The 19,764-nt window shown below is 40.0% G+C and overlaps 1 protein-coding gene across 1 annotated transcript; it reads right to left on the reverse strand.

The window, feature by feature from the left end:
* Positions 1-1,490: 1,490 nt before the first annotated feature.
* On the reverse strand, positions 1,491-10,761 carry LOC100699653 (large neutral amino acids transporter small subunit 1). Its single transcript, XM_013271170.3, has 11 exons — positions 10,390-10,761; positions 9,367-9,900; positions 9,120-9,245; positions 7,580-7,685; positions 7,450-7,494; positions 6,919-7,042; positions 6,705-6,808; positions 6,490-6,586; positions 5,150-5,299; positions 3,900-4,074; positions 1,491-3,656 (listed from the first exon to the last, which is right to left on the reverse strand). The coding sequence occupies exons 1-11, from the start codon at positions 10,451-10,453 to the stop codon at positions 3,580-3,582; spliced, it is 1,602 nt and encodes a 533-aa protein (XP_013126624.1). The 5' UTR covers positions 10,454-10,761; the 3' UTR covers positions 1,491-3,579.
* Between the last annotated feature and the right edge of the window lie 9,003 nt (positions 10,762-19,764).

Here is a 19,764-nt window from a genome sequence, read left to right on the forward strand (position 1 = left end):
AAAAAAGTAATTCCGTCAATTAATACAAATGTTCTGTTTTATAACTATATGACAGTTTGTGCAATAAGCTAACAGAAGTAGTTTTACACATTTATTTCTTGCAGTTTAGGTCCAGACCAACAGTTCTTTCTCATGCAGACAAACTGAGATGTACTGCTGAAACCGAGTTTCGTGTTCTTATATTAAAATGTCTCTGGGATTAAATGTGCAGTTAAGCTTCTTTAGGCTAACAGAAAGGAGAGTTTCTGTGGTTAAGTGGTCTGCCCCACTTATGATCAAAATGGGTTGTACCAAAATATAAAATGAGTTTGACATCCTTGCCCTAAACCCTCAAAATAGAAAGATACTTTAATTATAGTAAATCAGATTGCTAAAAGTGGGACGCTGATATGTTTTAACAGTGATAAAGGATATCAAAGGCTTCACTATCATTCCCTCTTCAGCTGTGCCCTTGAGCACAGCTGAACCCTCACCCATGGCTCATCTTCATCTGCAGCATGTTAGTCTTAGGAAAAATACTCTGCTTAAATACAGGTAAACTAGCATTTGTTAGATTAATTAAGTTAATAATTTGTGAACGGAAAATGTAGAGATTAGTAATATTAATAATAAGGTTTGCACAGTTTCAAAGGCAGATGTTCTAAGTTTAATATGTTTTGTTGTTTTATTGTGTGGGTGATTACCGTAGTTTGGCAGTTTCCTTTCAGTGATTCGCCATCATCTTTCTATTGATGGGCCTCTATCGCCACCTGCTGGTGAAATCTAGTGTTGGCTACGCAGCCCTAATTTTGATGCCAAAAGCAGTTGAAAGTTTTTTGTTTTTAGAAACTGTAAAACGGTCTGAGACCCTTTCTGTAATCTAAACTAATTGTATAATTTTACATATATATATTTTTTTTTTTATAAAAAACTTTTTAAAAAAATCCACTAATACCTCGACTTCACCACATCTTCTGAAAATGCTTTGAACCCTTTCCCCACAACCTCCATCTTCGCTTAATATATCAAAATACTCTGTATTTGCAGACGTGACTTGCGCATTCATCGGCTCCTTGCCTGTCCAATCCCCCATCACTAATATTGTGTCCAGCAGCTCTGATAAGAGCTTCATCAGCAGCCATCGGGCCCTCTCATTTCCTTTTCAGACGGATATGAAGTCCCCTGACAGCACAGCGGGTCGGCGGCGTCATTGTCTGAGAGCAACAAACAGGACAGGACAAACAAGAAGCAATGTGCATGTGACACAGAGCACTACCAAACATTTGATGGCTGAGATGATAACGCTATTTTGAGAAACATCCTCATTTGGACGTTAGGGTGATGTCGTGTTCAGAGAATCTTTGTTTTATCTGAAGCCGGTGCCTGAAGAGGGGCTTCGGCCGGCCTTTTGTCGACCAGCTGCTGCATTTCTACAGGAGCAAGCAATCAGATTTTAATCCTCTGACTCCTTTTGTTGGCCGTCTGCTTTACAAAAGCGCAAACAATCAAACTTTGAACAAAATAGTTTTATTTTTTACACGTACAGTACCTACTATGGTCACTCACAGACAACAGTTACAATAGGTACTCTCGATTATAGAATCAAAAATATGAGCCTCAATTACATTTGCGTTATTGATTTTTACATATAGTAATACTTTACACACACAAACGCACACACACCGATGTGCATAAAATAAAATATATGAGACCGTTTATCATTGTAACTGGAATCAGTTTGTTTTCAGACACACGTGTGTTCAGGGCTTTAATTTAAGTAGATTCATTAAGTAAGGGGCGCGTCCTTCGAGGACTGTGTTGTTCATTGATGTGCTTTCAGAGAGCTCACTTTTAAAGATGATCACAGTGCCAACTTTGCAAGCATTTGCATTCAGCTCTTTTTAAATCTGTATGCAGTCTGCATTAATAAAGAATCCGTATTAAATACTTTAAGTGGGAGAAATATTGTTGCATGCTGATTGCAAATGTACTTACATGTTTGTATTTAAACTTCACATTTCCATTAACTTATACAAATAAGATTAAAGAGGGTTCCTTTAAAAAAAGAAAGTGAAGAGCTGTTTGTGTCTCACCACGGAAAGTCTGATGTTACCAGTGAGAATGTCAAAGGTCATTTTTCTCACAGACTTTCTTTTGTTCTTGTCTGAAAGCTTCTGCAGCATTAATGTTAAAGGAATAGCAACCAGTGTGAATTAGTATGTTTTTTCAGCACTTTCCCTTCACTGGAAAGGGGCCTGTGAAACCTGGACTGCCAGCACAATGAGTAGGCTGACAGTACGTCTGTACATCTGTGGTTGATTTGTAAGGAGACTGTCTCTCCATTGTATGCAAAAATAAGAGACCTTTTTCCCACTCCACATGATTCCAATCCCCCTTAACTTTCCTCAGAAGCTGCTCCCTTCCCTTCCCAGGCCTTCACTGGACCAGCAAAATAAGCTGGGAAAATCTCAAACCTCTCTCCAGGCACATTTCCTACAAAAATTACAAGCAAAGCCAGCGTCTCTAACGTTGCAACATTCATTTTGGTCATACAGTGACAAAAAAAATAGAATATCAGCTCTGGCACGGCTGGCACAGACATCAAATACGTTGAGTACAAACACTAAGGCTAACTACGAACACTACTACGGTATCTGAGCATATCTACGCCGTCTCACAACAATGGAGCACAAACGGAGATGCTGGTATCGTTTTCATCAAGTATCGTCACACGTGGCGCCGATGAGGTTTAATATCAGAATGAAATGATACAAGAAACAGACCGGCTTCACAGTGCAGCTCGAGCAGACATCACAGACACTCTTTCATCTCGCTTTAGCTTGTGCTTTACGACAGCGCTACAAGTTCATCTTACCAATAAATAAAAAACAATATCAAGTAAAATGTGAGAATGAATTACTATTTAACACAAACATTAGTACAATATGAGAAAATGTAGTAAGTGCTTTGTTAGGTAACCTCTTCCAAATCTGACCTCAGTTATAAACTCAAAGTGACGTGATTACAGCAACTATAGCAAAATCCTTTATTTTAACACAATATCAACTATAAATATAAACTGTAAACTATAATATACTATGTTTAGTTTGGTTGTTAGTGGTATTAAACATATATTTTCCCACCTAAGCTATTCATTTGCACACTTCAGGAGAAAAATAAACCCTTATGTCATAGGCCACTGCAGCTCCTGATTGTGTACTTGCAGTACACAAGTAATTATATGCCTGCAGCAGTTATACACTTACAGATGGCGTTCCATTAACTAACATGGAACATCAGAGCATGTTTAATCATTTAAGGAAATACACTGAAATACTAAAATCAATTCATAATGAGGAGCGTAAAATGCCCGGTGATCTTCTTTGCAGAAAAGTTGCAGTATTCATAAAATATTCATTACACAAATCCTTCATTTGTCAGGCCACTCTTGCAAATATTGAATATGTTCACAGTTACCTGCCTGGTCAGATAAAGTTAAAACAAAAAAAGTCCAATCACATGTGGATGAATGTAAACATTACAGGAATGTCCAGACAAAAATATTGACCCAGTCTTTCATCTTGCTCAGTCTGTCCAGCATTATTCAGCCGCCTCATGTTGCTCCTTCTCTTCAGGAACAGACATGAAGATCTTCTGACAGAACATGGTGAAGATTTCTGAGGAGAAACAACTCGTCACGTTAGCCACGTCTGTTTTCTCTTTGCTAGGCTACTACAGGTCAAATGTTGGATTTTTTTTAAACACTGCGTCTGCCTTTTGCCTGAGTCCTCCGGACCAACTATGTAAACAAAGGAAATGTATCGGTGCCCACAGCAGAACTTGAGCAGATAATCTCACAGGAATTTCACAACAAACCACCTTTGCCTCGCTCTAAAAAAACAAAAAAATCTCCAACTCACCCAGCATCTTCTTGACCACATGGGGTTTTTTCCACTTGTAGCCCAGTAGGTACGCTGGGACGCCTGTGAGAATAATGCCGCTGCCTAGCAGACACTCGAAGGGAGCTGCCCAAAAGGACACGACGATCATGAAGACGCAGCTCAACACAAAAGTAATGGGGATGAAGAGAGAAATCTGCAGAGAGAAAATATAAAATACATAAGAGATGAAGATGTGTTTCGATTTATATTAGACATGAGCAGATAAGATACAGCTTATAATTGTTGAGTGAAGATGTGTCACACACTGAAAAGAAGAAAATATCATATTTGGACTTAATGCAACTATAGCTAACAATAAGACTAATGTATGGTGATTTTGATGACAATACTTCCCAAGTTCAGATTTTAGATCCTGTAACTTCTTCACTAATATCTGTTTTCTGCCACTTTGTTTCCATTAAACAACAAGAGGAGACAAATAATTACTAAAGTTTTTATGTTAAGACATTTTCAGTACCGATTACTTTACAGATCAGACAATAATGCAAAAAAAAATCAATCAAATCAATACAAATTCAAACTATAAGACCGTTTATGTAAAGTTGAAAAATGCCTGACTTCATCTAAAGATCTGATTTTGAAACAATGATATGTGCTACAGTTGATACTAAATACATTTGTACTCTTACTTAAGTATTTTTCTCATATTGGTTTGATCACAATGAAGTAATTATTGGCTAAACTGTTATGTTAAGAGCTCCCTACTGTTATTAGATTCAGTTATCAGTTTAACTTCTTGAGCTGATGGGTTTTTTTGTTTTTCTGGGTTGAAACTGACATTTTTTACAAATGGTTTACATATAAATAGCTCTGTCTCTCTTCTCTTTTAATATGTTTATAGATGATTTTATAAAATAAATGAGCTGAAAGCAGTGTGGGCCAAAGAGAAGATGAAAGATTCTGGTCAGCCAAGGTAATTTTCCCATGATGAAATAGAAACAAAGGATCATGTATTCCTCCAAATACCCCTCCCTCCTGTCTGGGGAAAAACAGTATGTTTCCAGTTCCACCTAATAACAAGAGTAGCGATACAATGGTGCTTTCACTAAAAAAATAGCAGATGCTTTATGAAACTAGAAGACATGTTGATGTTTTGCCAGACAAAGAAGGTAGGGCCAGGGTCACCTTTCAGTGAGACTCATATCCATCAAAATGGATCTTCTCTGCAACACGCACTGAGCAGCTACTTTAACCCCTAAGACGTTCACCTTAATGGGCCTTCTGAGGTCGGGTTTGGTAAAGCGCAGCCAGATCATGCCAGCGATGGCCATCCCAACACACATCCAGGTGAAGAAGCTGAAGAGATTGATGACAGAGAAGATGTCCTGGGAGATGGCATACATCATCGATAGGAAACACTAATACAATGAAAAAAGGAGTTAAGATTGCATTAGTTTGCTGCAAACATTAGATTATAGATAGTAGATAGTAGATGGATAATAGATTATAAACACACACAAGGGTTCTGAATCCTATTTAGTGATTTTCTTGAATAGAGCAGTTATTTAAGGTAGGTAGGTGTCACGGTACTGGGTCTGTGACCCAAGGTTTGGCTGAATCTAAACAGAAACTGTAGCCCTGGACACTTCCCAATTCACCCTGCTGTTTCTATCAGCACTCACATCATTAATAAACACCAGTGACCTCGTTCTCCTAGCAGCAATACATGCCAATACCATAACAGTGCCTCCACCTCCATGTTTGACAGATGATGTGGTATTCCTCAGATCATGAGCTGTTTCTCTTTTTCTCCATACTTTTCTCTTCCCTTCACTCTGGTAGAAGTTTATCTTGGTTTCATTTGTCCCAAAAAAAATTGTTTTCAGAACTGTGCAGGCTCTTTTAGATGTTTTCTGGTAATAATCTAATCTGACCTCCCTGTTCTTGAGTGTAACCAGTGGTTTGCACCTTTCTCCTTTCTTGAAGCCGTCTTGATTGTAGACCCTAACAATAATGCATCTACCACTTTGAGACTATTCTTGACTTGGTCAGATGTTGTGAAGTTGTTTTGATATTTAAAATGACAATAAAGAGCTAAATAAGAGCTCTAAAATAAAAATGCAACACTTGGAATCAACCGCAGATACTACATCTGCTTAATTTGTCATGAAGTAACATTCAAACTGCTTGTCAGCCAATTACTTTTGAGCCTCTGAAAATGAGGCACTGTATATAAAAACTGTTGTAATGTCTAACTCGCTGAGTCAAAGCTGCAAGTCTGCACTTCAATCACATCTTGACTGTTTGATTTAAAATCTACTGTGGTGGTGCACAGAGGCAAGATCATAAAGAATGTACAAAAATCCAACAAATTATGGACCTAACTGTAACTCTTCACTGAAATAATTTTCTCTAACAAAAATAACTCTACAAATGCTTCACAAATGTTTTGTATTGTCAAAACAGATTTATATGCACTTATGTATGATACCTCAAAAATGGGGACACTTGGCAGATTTTAGCAATGATCATACATGATTTAACATACTAACCTAATCTTATTGGTAGCCAGCTGGTAAAATGTCACTGAAAGTATGAGGTTTCTTACTGTGAATATGAGGGATGGCACTGGTGTGAACAGGTCTGTGTGGACCAATCCCAGAGCAGCAGGGAGTTGACCCTCTCGAGCTCCAGCATAGAACAAACTAGAAGAGAAATTTCTTAAATCATTATTTATTCAAAAAAATACAAAGACTTTAAACTATTAATACTTAATGTATAAAATGCTGTCTTATGTTTCATTGTACACATGCAAACACACACCGCGCTGAAGTAAAGAGTGATCCATTGACTGCACCAAAGCAGGACAGTCCCACAAAGACGGGAATGAGCCAGGACATCACACCAAGATGGTACTCTCCAAAACTCTGCAGAACAGAAAAAAAGCAGATGAGCAGAATTTGTGACCACAAACAACCAATATGCATGTCCCGGTTAAGATGAAACACATTATATTAAACGAAAGCAGTACACTCACCACAGCAACAGCCTCGGACTCAATCATGACTTGAGGAGAGATGGTGGTGAAGTAGGCCAGGTTCGTTAGGACGTACACCACCGTGACTATAGGCATGGATATGATGATGGACAAGGGCAGGTTCCTATGGGGTGAAAGGTCAAAGGTCATTTGAGGAAAAAAACAACACCATGTAACACTGTATGTTCTGGTAATATCAGACTGTGTTATGAGATGTGACTGAATTCATGCAGGCTATGCAGTGAGGAACACGACTGCATAATATCACACCTGCTGAGTGTGATCAGTCCAACTGGATTTTATAATGCATCACTGTCACATGCTTTTATAATTTTTGTAAAATGTAATATTTTACTTCATATTTAGTTCATAGTTCAGATTACGTCAGTATCGTTGGATACTTTATCTCTGTGGACTTATCTGATGATAGACAAGCTCAGTCATGGATGAGAGCAGCCATGCTGTTGGCAGATATTTACAAGACAGTCTGTGCCATCATCACCAAAACAACCTTCATTACATTTAAGTCACCTCTCTGGGTTGATCATCTCCTCCGTTACATAATTTAGGTAATTCCTGGGGGGGGTGAAAAACAAGGAGGTCACAAATTTTTCAAGCAATAAAACAGAAGCTATGAATAATTCAATTTTAAGTCCCTCACCAGCCTCCAAAAGCAAAGAGACCGCTGTACAGAGCCAGGACAATATTCCCAACTCCCAGTTTGCTCCCTTCAAACGCCTTTTCTGGGGTCAGATATGGCACATCACCTGCTCACATACAGAAAGAAGAAGAAAACAGCTGAAAGGGAAGCAATTCTCCCACTGCCAGGTGTAGCGCCTGGAGGAGTTATGTGCTCATTTTGTCTCTTGTACCAGGCCGGCCTGTTGATGCCTGCCCTCTGACATGCTTGGCATTTTCAAACAGCAAGCCAGCTGAGCATCTCCTCTTGGGTACAAAAACATGATCGGTTGACATTTAAATATGAGAAGAAAATTTTTCTCATAAGTAAACGTCAATCCATTTATACAATACACTGCAGTCAATAAATCCAATGTGTGTGTGTGTGTGTGCGCGTGTGTGTGTGTGTAAATGAGACAGCGAGAGAGAGCCTGAAGTCTTGGTGTCTCTCTCTCCCTCTACCTGTCGCTTTCAGATGGTAATGACCCTCCTTATTATTTTCCAACTCTGTCCTTCCCTCTTGCTGGTCTGCTGAAAGAGTGTGACAACAGCCGGCAAGCTTCACTGCCTAGTTTCCATGGTAACAGAGTGTGGCGCACAAAGGTGGTAGGCGTGGCCTTGTGTAAGGAGGGCAGCAGCAGATGCAGCGTGGAGCAAGTGTGGCCACGCTGTCTTCCCGCGCTCTTGTATTGTGAATGGCACAGCTCGGACGGATTAACTTGAGTTGCTTTTACAGTCCTAGACGGCACACGTGAATCCACACACTTAGACACACGCTATCATATAGAAAAATGTTATTACAATGCTATTATTTCAGGCAGCAAATTACTGTCTGTATAGTCTGTACATTTTCATTTCATTACAGTCTCATTTGTACGATCAAAACCATCCTGGCACGTTCTGATGCCCATGTTCATGTCTGCTCAGACTCAATCTCATGGCTCTAGACAGACAAGCTCTGTGTTCAGACTCAGCAAGTGTGCTAACAAGCTGAAAGCAAAGCAGCCTGCTTCATTAGGCTCATTAGCGCTCATTAACAACTTGTTTACCATTGGAGATAAAAGAAGTAAACCTCACATAGATGTCGTGTAAAGACGAGAATCATAACGGAATAATAATTGATGCAACTATATAGTTTGCAAAAAGCCACATAGTACAATGGCATTTACTTTACAGGCATGCTGTTAGTTTCATAATTACTCCAATTAAAAATATTGAAAACAAGGGAGCTGTGTTTCCAACACAATGACGGCAGCTGCATGCTGACGAACAGATTTGAAATGAGAGGTTCAAAGTGAGGACACTTTTGAGGATTTTTTACTGATTATTAAAGTAGGTTAAATATTGTTGAGGATTTAGATTTTATTGCACTCACAAAACCTGTTTCTCCAGCTTTGACCTGAAGCTTATTTTACTCGTCTGTTAAAAATTAACATGTCTTGTGATAAAGGCATAAGATTTGCTCTCAACAGCATGCAGTCATGCAGCTGACTTGGTTTGTTCTGGGGTATTTTGCCACTCACCTGTGGAAATCTGAATGAAGCCAAAGAGGATGATGATGATCAAGGCTATCAATTTGGAAGCGGTGAACAAGTCCTGGACCTTGGTTGCTGCTTTCACACTGATACAGTTTACAAATGTCAGGGAGGCTACAAGCAGCGGGGAGACACAAAACACACTACAATCAAGAATCTGGTGAATGACCAGCTGCAATGAGGTGTCCAAAATGTGTATTTGAGCTAAGAAAGCCTGCCAACATCATGTACTCACTAAGACACAGGCAGGCAATGAGCTTGGCTGCGCTGTCGGGCACAACGCAGTTGGGGTAGAGAGGTTTCAGAAGGTAGGTCGCAAACACCAGCGACACCACATACTGCGACGACGGCCGGATGATGAGCATCTCCACCCACAGCTTCAGAAAGGCAGCCAGTTCACCGTATACCTCAAGGATGTAAGTGTAGTCTCCTCCTGACTTGGCAATAGTTGTGCCCAGCTCTGCGTAGCACAGAGCACCCATGGTGGATATCACTCCACAGGCGGACCAAACGATCAGAGAGAGCCCGGCAGAGCCGGTCTCTTTGACAACACCTGTGGGAGTGACGAAAATGCCCGAGCCGATGATGGTGCCGATAATCATTCCGACACCGTTGAAGAGGGTGATGCTACGTTTGAGTTCAATCTTCTCCCCCTTGCCTGGCAGGCTGTTGGTGGAACCTGTGGCAGCAGGCGGAGAACCCACGGGGTCAGATGGAGATGCTGGCTGCTCCACAATGAGACCATCTTGCTCAGGGTCTGCTCCAGTCGCTGGTGGTGAGAGGACAGCAGAAGGGGAGACAGTCAGATTACAGAGTCTGACTCATTTTCAGACAAATGAAAAGAATTTACAAGCTTTCTCACTGAGTTGTTTTAGGTGCTAGTTACTTTGAAAAATTATGATTAATAAAAACAAACAAAAATTGTGTTACTAAAGGAAGAATTCATATAATTTTTTTAAAAAATAGACATTTTTGTAAATCAGCTCCTATGCGATTTTCATTCTGAACCTGCTGTCCCTATTAAACTCTTTCCATCAGTGTAAACACACACTCCATCTGATAGTTGTGTTTTCATACGACGTTCCTAATATGTGCCATTTGTCCACACCTGTCACCTGCTACCATGAACGCACCTCCTCAGCATCAACTCTACAATTCTACTCTTGCATCAGGCAATGTTGCATCAGAGCGCATGGTGGAATAATGCAGCGCTGCACCATGTGGTACTTAGAGGAGCGTGAGCATGCACTGTACCTACCCCCCATCTTCTCCTTAGCGACGCTCTCTCGGCTGCCTCTAGATTTCAGTTCCGGCTCAGCCATCTTCCCTCTCAGTCTGAGTCCCCTTGTCTTGTCTGCTTCCTCCTGCAGCCCTTTTTCTTCCTTTCTTTATGTCGTCTTCCTCTTTCTGTGGATTTACACTCTGTCTGTCTCTCTCTCGCGCGCACACACACACACCAGCAGGTCTCTCTACTTCCTGATTCGTCCTCTCTCACTCACATGTGCCCACACTGCTTCCGTCACTCAGACTACAATTCATCTGTGCCTGATCCTCTCTGTCTCTCTCTCTCCGTCCCTCCCTCCCATCCTGTATCCAGCACACAGCAGGAAGGAGCTGAACCTTTGTGATGCTGCTGCTGCGTGAGCCTACGCCCATTCCAGGGAATGATGGGATACCTAAGAGGGGGGAGTAGGTTGTGAGAAGGCACCATTTGGCAGGAATACCATGTGACGCTGTAATCTTTTTGTGTACTGCCTAATCCTGCAGTATACAGTATGCCTATGTGTGTCACTGGGTGCTTTCATGTCAGAGGCTATTAGAATAAATGCTGTAGAGCTGGTTTCCCCCCCTACTGGGGACAAAATGGAAAAAAACAAACTGTCTTTATTCTGCCTAAAAGGTGAGATCACAGAGAAAATGGAGATCCATTGGCCATGTTGAGTGCAGACAGTGCATAATAACAATGACGAAGCTCATTTATGTTCCTGTATTCTTTTATGGGTTACAAGGTGTTTAAACTGGACCCACCTAAAATTACAATATTATAAATACTCATAAATGCTAGACCAGGAGTGACTTTTACAATCAATTGGGAAAAGGATTTGGCCTGAAGTTATTGCTGCTTGTAGGGAATGCATGTTTTATCAGAAAGAAGAAGAAATTGGGATTCTAAATTACATGTAAATAAAATTTAAGTGCAATGATTTGCATAATATTTAAACTCCATATTTAATCGGGAAAGTGTTATTTTGAATCGTTATATCAAAAATAGGCTTAAGTTCAAAGTCATTGTAAGGCATATTTAAAATAATGTTTGTTAACATAACATTGCTTTTCGTGGGTGCATGTAGCGCCGCTAAGCATCCCCCTTGCATTCAATTTTTGGCAATAATTAAAAAAAAAAAAAAAAGCTCTTTATTGTCATTTATTGCCTAAATATTCACCCCCTTCAAATGAATATTTAGTGGACCTTTGGCTGCCATCCTTGTACCTTATGTGGAGAGGTTTCACTCAGACTCCATTCTTCTTTGCAACACTGCTCAAACTCCATCAGACTGAACAGAGATCTGTTGTGAACAGCACATTTAAAGTTCAGTGACAAGTTCTCCGGCCTGAGGTCTGGCCTCAGACAAAAAGCTAAATGCTAATTTAATCAGAGCTAACAACCTTCTTCTAGTTAATCATGGAGCCTCCTGCATGCCTGTGGATGGACAGAGATGTTTGCAGTGTGCTTGTATCTTCAGTGAATGAACCCTTGAGAATAAATGGCTTTAAAAAGAGTGAATATTTTTTGCATCACTTAGTTTTTGTTTAATAGTTTGAATTAATCCACATTACTTTGTAGCAGTAATGTTTTTTTTTTTAATTTAATATCAGAGACTTTTTCTTTTTAAATTTGATTTTAAATAGTTTAAAATTGACCATGAATCCAATTATAAAAGCAATAAAAGAGTAAAAACATCTATCACCAAAAAAATGTGAAGAATCCAGAGAAATATATCTATGCAGGGGGCAAAGTTGAAAATCTAATACTGAATTGTTTGTCATACAATCCACATACACAAACTTAAAGCTCTACTTTGAAAAAATACATCTGATATCTGAGATATCGCAGACCAAGCTCGTTTAAGATGGACTTGAGTTTGGTGAAAACATTTTCAGGGAGGGTGACAAAGACAATCACAAACTATCAAAAGAGGGAGCATCTTGCTGTTATCAGCATCTGTACAGAAGTCTGCATCTGTGGTTGAATGGGAGCATTAGTCCACATTGCATGAGTAACAAACCAAATAACACATACAGATTTTAGGGCATCAGTGCCTTTTTCAGAGAGGGCCTTGCTTAATTCACCAGTATTTTGTATGCATCACCACAGCATAGCTCTACAGTGAAATACATACATAATAAAAATCCTAGGTTTGACATTTAATATTGTGCCTTTTTCTGTTTAAATGTGGGATTAAGGGGGTTTCTAAATGATTGGTTTCTGTTTTTTTAACGCATTTCTCACAAGCTTTTCTTTTTCTAAAGTAGGTTGTAAATATCAAATCCTGCAACCTAATGCCCCCGCCCCCTCAAATACCTATATGCACAAAGTACCCCATACAATAAAACTTTTTACAACTATGTCTGATTATATGGAAACAATATCCGACTCTCAGATTGATTTGCCTCATATATGCCTGGATTTATTGTATGAGCCCTGTGCTCGGCGCTAATGAGTTGCATGTCCAATATTTCACCGCAAGGTGGAGCCCTAAACACAATTCAAAACCTGAGATTTATTTTTCTTCTTCTGAAGATGAACCTGGTCAAACTCACGGTGCTTAGAGACGGACAGGATTTGTCAGTTTTTTTAAAAGCTCAGGGAGACTTACTGAGGAACTTACAGGAACATCTTAACAATGTGTTTGATCAAATAAATAAATGTGGCCAACACTACAAAATAAATAAGTCAGAGAAATCCTTACACCCTAGACCTGACATTTTTGTTGTTGTTAAAATAAATGACTTCAGACTACTTTAATCTGTAAAAAAAAAAATACAAATTATATTGTTTTATAAGCTCTTCTTATATTTTGAATGGTAAAATGGTAAAAATTGTAGAAATGCTAAAGGGCTACAACTATAATGAACTGCAATTAACATACATGTTACCTCTTAAATTTCTTTCACTATCTGAATACCTACAGGAGGAAATGTCTAAATGAGCGGTTATGAAGAACCTTACCATAAGGAAACTGCAGCCTTACCATTTTCCACTCATTTTTATAAGGACCTATTATTATATTGACCTCACCTGTTGCTCCAAACTGCAAAAGTCTGTGAAGTAAAAGTGGGCCCATATATTCACAAACATGCTTGGATGAAGAAAACTATAAAAGAAGCATTCGGAGAATGAGCCCCGTTCTGTTAAGGCGTTACTAGCAGCTCTCTTGCATAACTATCAACGCTGACAAATTCGACCTGCGATCACCGAGCTCAGTTCAGCAGAACATCTCAGCTCACTCGTGGTGGAGCGCAGATCGATCCTGGTTTCACACCAGGGCACTTTCTGCCACGTGTCCGGGGACTTTCCCCTGGGCGAAGAGAGGAGAAACCAGGTTCCCCGTATGTAGCCCAGAGTGCAAGCCTTCTGAATGCCCGGATGTCATCAGCAGGAAGCAGCAAATAAATAGAGGGACAGGCGACACATGTTCAACATCGCGGTGTCACAAAAATCTGAACAGCTGTATCAGTGCTAACAACTATTTTACAAAATGAGAGTGAATATGTCTCAGCTGTTCTGTCTCAGAAAGAGCGTCTCCTCTTCTTTGTAAGGAGCTCAAGTGGAATGGAAAGCCGCGGGGCATCATGGGAAATGTTAGAGGCGTAGTAATAGGCAGATATTAGCGGGGTTTTTTTATGTGTCAACGCCGTACCCACGTCTAGCGTATCACTTTTAAATAATTCAGTAACGCAGTAAACGCTGGGGGGACACTAACATCCCTTTTAGCTTTTCAAAAAATACCATTATAATTGCTGTAAATGATTTAAAACACCACATCTAAGACAATAAACTCCACACATGTTACGCACACATGCATAAATTCATAGCTGACTTGATTTACTAATTTATTTTATGATAATTTAAGAAGGAATAATTTGCTTTTTTATCTCTTGCTTGTTATTTTTCCCGTTTTCAGTGAAATTATCATTTATATTGTCGCACTGACAGTGTCTTTATAAATAGCAGTGCGTTGTTTATAAAGGTATTTTAATGAGGCCAGGTCTAATCATTATACTGTCTCTAAAGAAGCCATTTGATTCGTCTGCTGTGCTTCTCTTTCCCAGGATGCCTTGTTTCCCAGCATGCTTCAGCACCATCTTTCCCACCGTTTCAATGGTCAGGTCATTTCAGATGCAAAATTAGCGAATATATTTATTCTTACAATAAAGCAACACTTTATGTCGTACACGGCTTTTATTTATGCACGAGTCCGCGCACCGTAACAAAGTCTGCCGTCAGATTCGTCCCCGTATAAATAAGTTCCAGTTGTGCTTACGTCTTCCGGTGGGAGGAAGCTCATTGTAGAGGTCACGTGCAGAGTGCTCGTCACTCCTCCAGTTACCTCGGGGAAGGTCTGAGACAAGAGCCAATAGCTGCTCTTGCAGGGCATCACCTGATTCGGGTGAGCGAGTGAACAGAAATAGTGGTGCCGACGCGAGCACGTCCCACAGGAGAAGCCAGGTGGAGCAGTTTCTCAGCTCCTCTGGTGGATGTGGTGCTCGCTGGCTTGGAATCACTCGCGGCTGGCGAATGAGTGCGATGTGTGAGGTGGAGTACAGCTCCAGAACCCAATTCAGACTACTCTCCTTCCACCTTTTCTTCTCAACTCTTTTTTTTATTCTGTTTCAAAGCTCTGAAACCCAAACCAGCCCCACAGAGTAAACATCCTGCGTGGCAAAGACGTGTAAACGTGCTTTAAACTATTATCCAATCCAAAGTTACGATCATTGCCCCGCACGAAAACAGTATGAAGCACGTCATATGTGTGTGGCTGATGGATTTGCATTTGGTGTTGCTGGTCCAAGAAATCAGTTTTAGCAACTTTATTATAATATTACATTTACAGTATTTTTCCCACTAAAAATATAAAGAGGAAAACGGAAAGATAAATGCCTCAGCAATATATTAAAAAACTAAAATTTCAAGTGACTTGTGAATTGTCAGTAACATTTATAAACACAGTGTGAACTTGTTTACCATTTTAGAAATATCCAGCGAATACAAACCATACTACAGTACCATATTACAGTAGACTGGAGTCCTCTCCAATGTGTACACGCCTTCCTTGCTATCATAGGCTACAGTCCCCACAACACTGATAGAGGAAGCGATTAAGAAAACGTTGGCGAATGAGCCTAAAGAGTGCCTCCTTTAAAAATGTGTAGTCTTTTAACTTAACACGATGCAAAAAAAAAAAAAATCATCATTCACAGAGCAAAAACATTTTGACTGTATGTGAAGAAGTCTGCAGAGCAGGACTTTTTTAGAAAGATGTGTCTTAATTTGCAAGCTGTATTTCAGAGTTGCGTGCATGCAGTTGCATCAGTATTTTCCCCCAAATTTTGCAGATCATTAAGTTGTTTGTTGGGAAATTTGTGTTGTTTTTTCCTTGGAACTCTCTCATTGATGCCATTTTTGTCCAGTCTTTTTCTTATTGTTGAATCATGAACTCTGATCTTAACTGAAGCAAGGTCCGCAGTTCTTCCATTGTTCTGGGTTCTTTTGTGGGCTCCTGGATGAGTTGTTGACACGCTCTTGGAGTCATTTTGGTAGGACGGTCACTCCGGGGAAGGGTCACCATTGTTCCAAGTTTCCTCCATTTGTTGATAACAGCTCTCGCTGTGATTCACTGGAGTCCCAAAGCCTTAAAAATGGCTTTGTAACCTTTTCCAGACTGACAGATCCTTTGTTTCTCATCTGTTTTTCAGTTTCATGAGCTCATTGCTCAGACATGTTCTGTCTAGGGGATTTCTTGTTTGACCAGGTCACTCAGCTTGCCCCCCAAAAAATCAGTTAATTCATGATATAACAAGATTTTACTTTTTCACACAGGGCAGGCAGGTTTGGATAGCTTTCAAACCTTAATGAGTGAAATCCTCATTTAGAAATTGCATTTTTTATTTACGCGGGTTATCTTTGTCTAATATAAAATTAATTTGATGAAGCATGTAAGTGTGACAAATATGCAAAAATATAAGAAAACTCATCTCTTTTTTTAATCAGTGCAATATCCTCCTGTCTCTCTTCCAGTTTGCTTTGTGTGATGGTCTACCAATCTGAGTCTATCATCTCTTTTTATGTTGTTTTCCATTTTTTTCTTGGATTGCTTTCATTTATTTTTGTCTTTGCTATTTTTACAGCCCTTCATTGTTACTTTGTTCCTTCCGGCTTTCTTCTCACTTACAGCTATCTCCTGTGTGTAATCTTATTTCACAGGCTGCTTCACTCTGGTCTGAATTATGCTTTTTTAATCATTACATCTTTTTTTCTCCTGCGTGCTCTCTTGTGCATTTTCCTCTACGTATCCTTTTGTTGTCCTCCAAGCATCCTGCCTACACTCCATCCTACACGTCCTATACTGCAGATACTTCTTTTTATTGTTGCTACTATATAAATTAGGAGAAGCAGTAATAGCTTCATGGTGAATGCACCTTTAAATGACCCGAAGTGAAGCAGAACATCAGAACAATTGGGTCTTAAAAAAAGCTTGCCCCAAAGTTAAAAACAAAGTCACATGTAGTATAATGTAGATGTATGAATCTACATTATGTATGTTGCATTTAGAGCACAGATGTTATTTTTGGCATTTCAAAACTGGAAAAAGACAGCAGAGATGTCCACAAACATTTGGATATTTCCACTATCTCATAATGTTTCATTTGAAAGGTTTCATGTCCTGTTTCTTTACTCATTTATTTTCCTCCTGTCTTCATCACTAATTTTTCCCATATTTCATGGTGCAAATTAAACATCCCTCTAACTCTTCAGAGCACAACCACCTCCAGCTGCCATCACCCGCTGGCTTTCCTCTCTGTTTCGCATTTCTCTTCATGATGCTTTTCATGAGCCCTCCTCCACCAAAAGCTCTCACATTTCCCTCGGATAACCCCGCTCAGCCTGGGCAAGATAATGATGTTCCAAATTGGATTTACTTTACCGCCCCCTTTCTTCTGCTCTTCAGTGCTGTACTGTGTTTTTACCATTTTTTTCCTCCCTGTTTTTCATATAATATGTCTGTGAGCCAGTGGGCTTTTCACTGCGGTGCTCGGGGCTCTCGCTTCCTCTTGAACTGCTCCATTACTGTGAGGGCGCTCTTGTATATTTTGTCTAGGCAAACTGTCCAGCTTTTGACTCAGTATATAATTAACACACTGTGATGCTGCCTCTATTTCCAAAAAATACAATCACAAATGTCTGAAGGTCATTTTTGAGTGATGTGAAGCTTGTTAGGCAGGGATGTAATTATATGCTTCCAGGATTGTCTCCACTGGCATCTCTGTGGTTGCAAAGCCCTTTAGCAACCCAATATACACACTCCGCTGCTCGCAGTGAAGATTAAATGATGTATAAAATGAAATAGCTCTGACTTAAACCTAATCACTTTGTGTTTTGCAGCTCCACAGCACTGAAAAGAGAAAAAAAAATCCAAAAAGCTCCATGGCTTTTGTGTTTATGAGCAGCTATCCTCCTCCGTCTATGTTTGTGTCATCTGCTGCTAATGTGAATGTGTGACCAATGAAAGTAGGCAGTAGAGCCCATCGGATAAGACAGATCAAACGCCTTCTAATTCCAGAAATATATCATCTGCCCTGGGCTGTCAGTAATCCCTCCTTGATCAGCCGTCACTAAGCAGGCCTGGAAACAGCAACATGATATGTAACTGTATCCATTTCTGCATTCTCTCCTTCCTTCTGTTATGCTACAGCTTAGCAGACGTCTACCCACTGGTCTGTGAGCATATGCGTGTCGAATATGAAGGACTCAGAGATCAGGCTTTCTACTTGACTTTGCTTTCTTTCAGCGTCAACGCTTCTTGACAGTTGACCCTGATTTTCCTCTGCCAGTCTGTCCCAGTCTCTTCACGTACTCCGCCTTGTCCCTTCTCGTCATGTCTCCTTAGCCTGTTTATCCTTCTTCATCTGGTGCTCAACAGTTTTCCCCACTTATTTTTTAATGATATGCATGCACAGACACTTGCAAATAAGCTCCTAATTGATCAAATGACTGTGTAGTGACACTCGGGCACATTAACGTCATAGACGGTCTGCTAATGGATGCCAAACATCACAAACAGAATTCATTTACAGGCAATTAATGCACACAACTTCCTGACTTGCCTCCTTTTGCATCCGCAGTACTGTCTAATAGATATATGTTATCTTTTGCACGATTCACACATTGAAATTTTAAAAAGACCATTAATGTGCTTTACATAGGTTTCTGTGGAGACTGAAATCCATGCTGCTTGAGTTTATGTCTGAACTCATGCCTTACAGACACAGTGGTACATATATATAGGCCACATAGCTGGTGGTTGTTCTGTCCCTTACATCGTGCAGAAGCCCTGCAGTCACCGGGGAGAAAAATAGCAGCAGGGGAGGAGTTTGGCGTGAGCTCAGAAGTGAAAGAACGATTTCTTTCCAGCTGTAAAGGACCTCCTGCCATCACCATCTTCCTTTCCTATAGCTTAAATCAAAAAAGGAACCTTTGCTTTTTCTCAGGAAGCAGAGACATCGAATTTCATCCCGTCCACCAGCAGAGCATAAGATTCATATTTTATTATAATCATGTGAGAAACTCAGACTTAATGTACAAGCTTTCATTTCTTACGAATGATCTGAGTAATGCTATAATGAGAGACAACATGCTACAATGAACCTTCTCAAAGCCAGCCTATAGATAATAAGTGTAATGCAATAAAACAGTGTCAGCTCTCAAAGGAAATCCTCCAGTGTGAGGTTTATTGCACATATCTTAAGCTTAATGATGATTAGCTCTCGAACACAAAGTGCAAAAGAATCCACAACTTAATCAGCTTATTTGCTGTACGAATCCACTGCGACCTGCTACGCGCTCTGACGAATGAAAATAGACGGTGAATGCGAGCTATTAGCTGCTTGGTGCAAAGTTGGGGCTTAAACTTCCCAGGTTGTTTCAGGTTGTGCGCCGGGGGAGGGATTTTAAAGAGTAAGAATGAGCTAATTGCCCCAGTTTCAGCTTGAGGTGGGCTTGAAATTGCTCCGCTGCTTTGTAGACGTTTCTCAAAGGTTCTAGCTGCTGATATGACAAGCTTACATTTAAAAGATATTTCAGTCTGTCAGTCTTACTCAGGCGGGGAGAATGTAAATAATTTCCTCTTTTTTCCTGTTTCTTTGATGGCTTTCTCACATGAATTCTAATGAAATGTAATGCTGAAAGTCATTTTTTCATCTTAAGAGCAGAGAAGAAGCTTTTATTTGCTTCTTAGGCTGTATAACACAATGGACGGACACCTTGAGATTAAGAAAACATAGCGGTCGATACATGGAGTGTGCAATAACGAACTGTAATACTGACCCTTAACAAATGACGCCTCTCTCCATG

The sequence above is a fragment of the Oreochromis niloticus genome, linkage group LG20, assembly GCF_001858045.2.
Source record: "Oreochromis niloticus isolate F11D_XX linkage group LG20, O_niloticus_UMD_NMBU, whole genome shotgun sequence".
Lineage (NCBI taxonomy): Eukaryota > Metazoa > Chordata > Actinopteri > Cichliformes > Cichlidae > Oreochromis > Oreochromis niloticus.

Coding starts and splice junctions, on each gene's coding strand:
- LOC100699653 (XM_013271170.3), bottom strand. CDS start 10,453: ATGGCTGAGCCGGAACTGAAATCTAGAGGCAGCCGAGAGAGCGTCGCT. Junction 6,587..6,704: donor TCACTCTTTACTTCAGCGCG/GTGTGTGTTTGC, acceptor TTTCTCTTCTAG/TTTGTTCTATGCTGGAGCTC. Junction 3,657..3,899: donor TGTGGTCAAGAAGATGCTGG/GTGAGTTGGAGA, acceptor GTTTCTCCTCAG/AAATCTTCACCATGTTCTGT.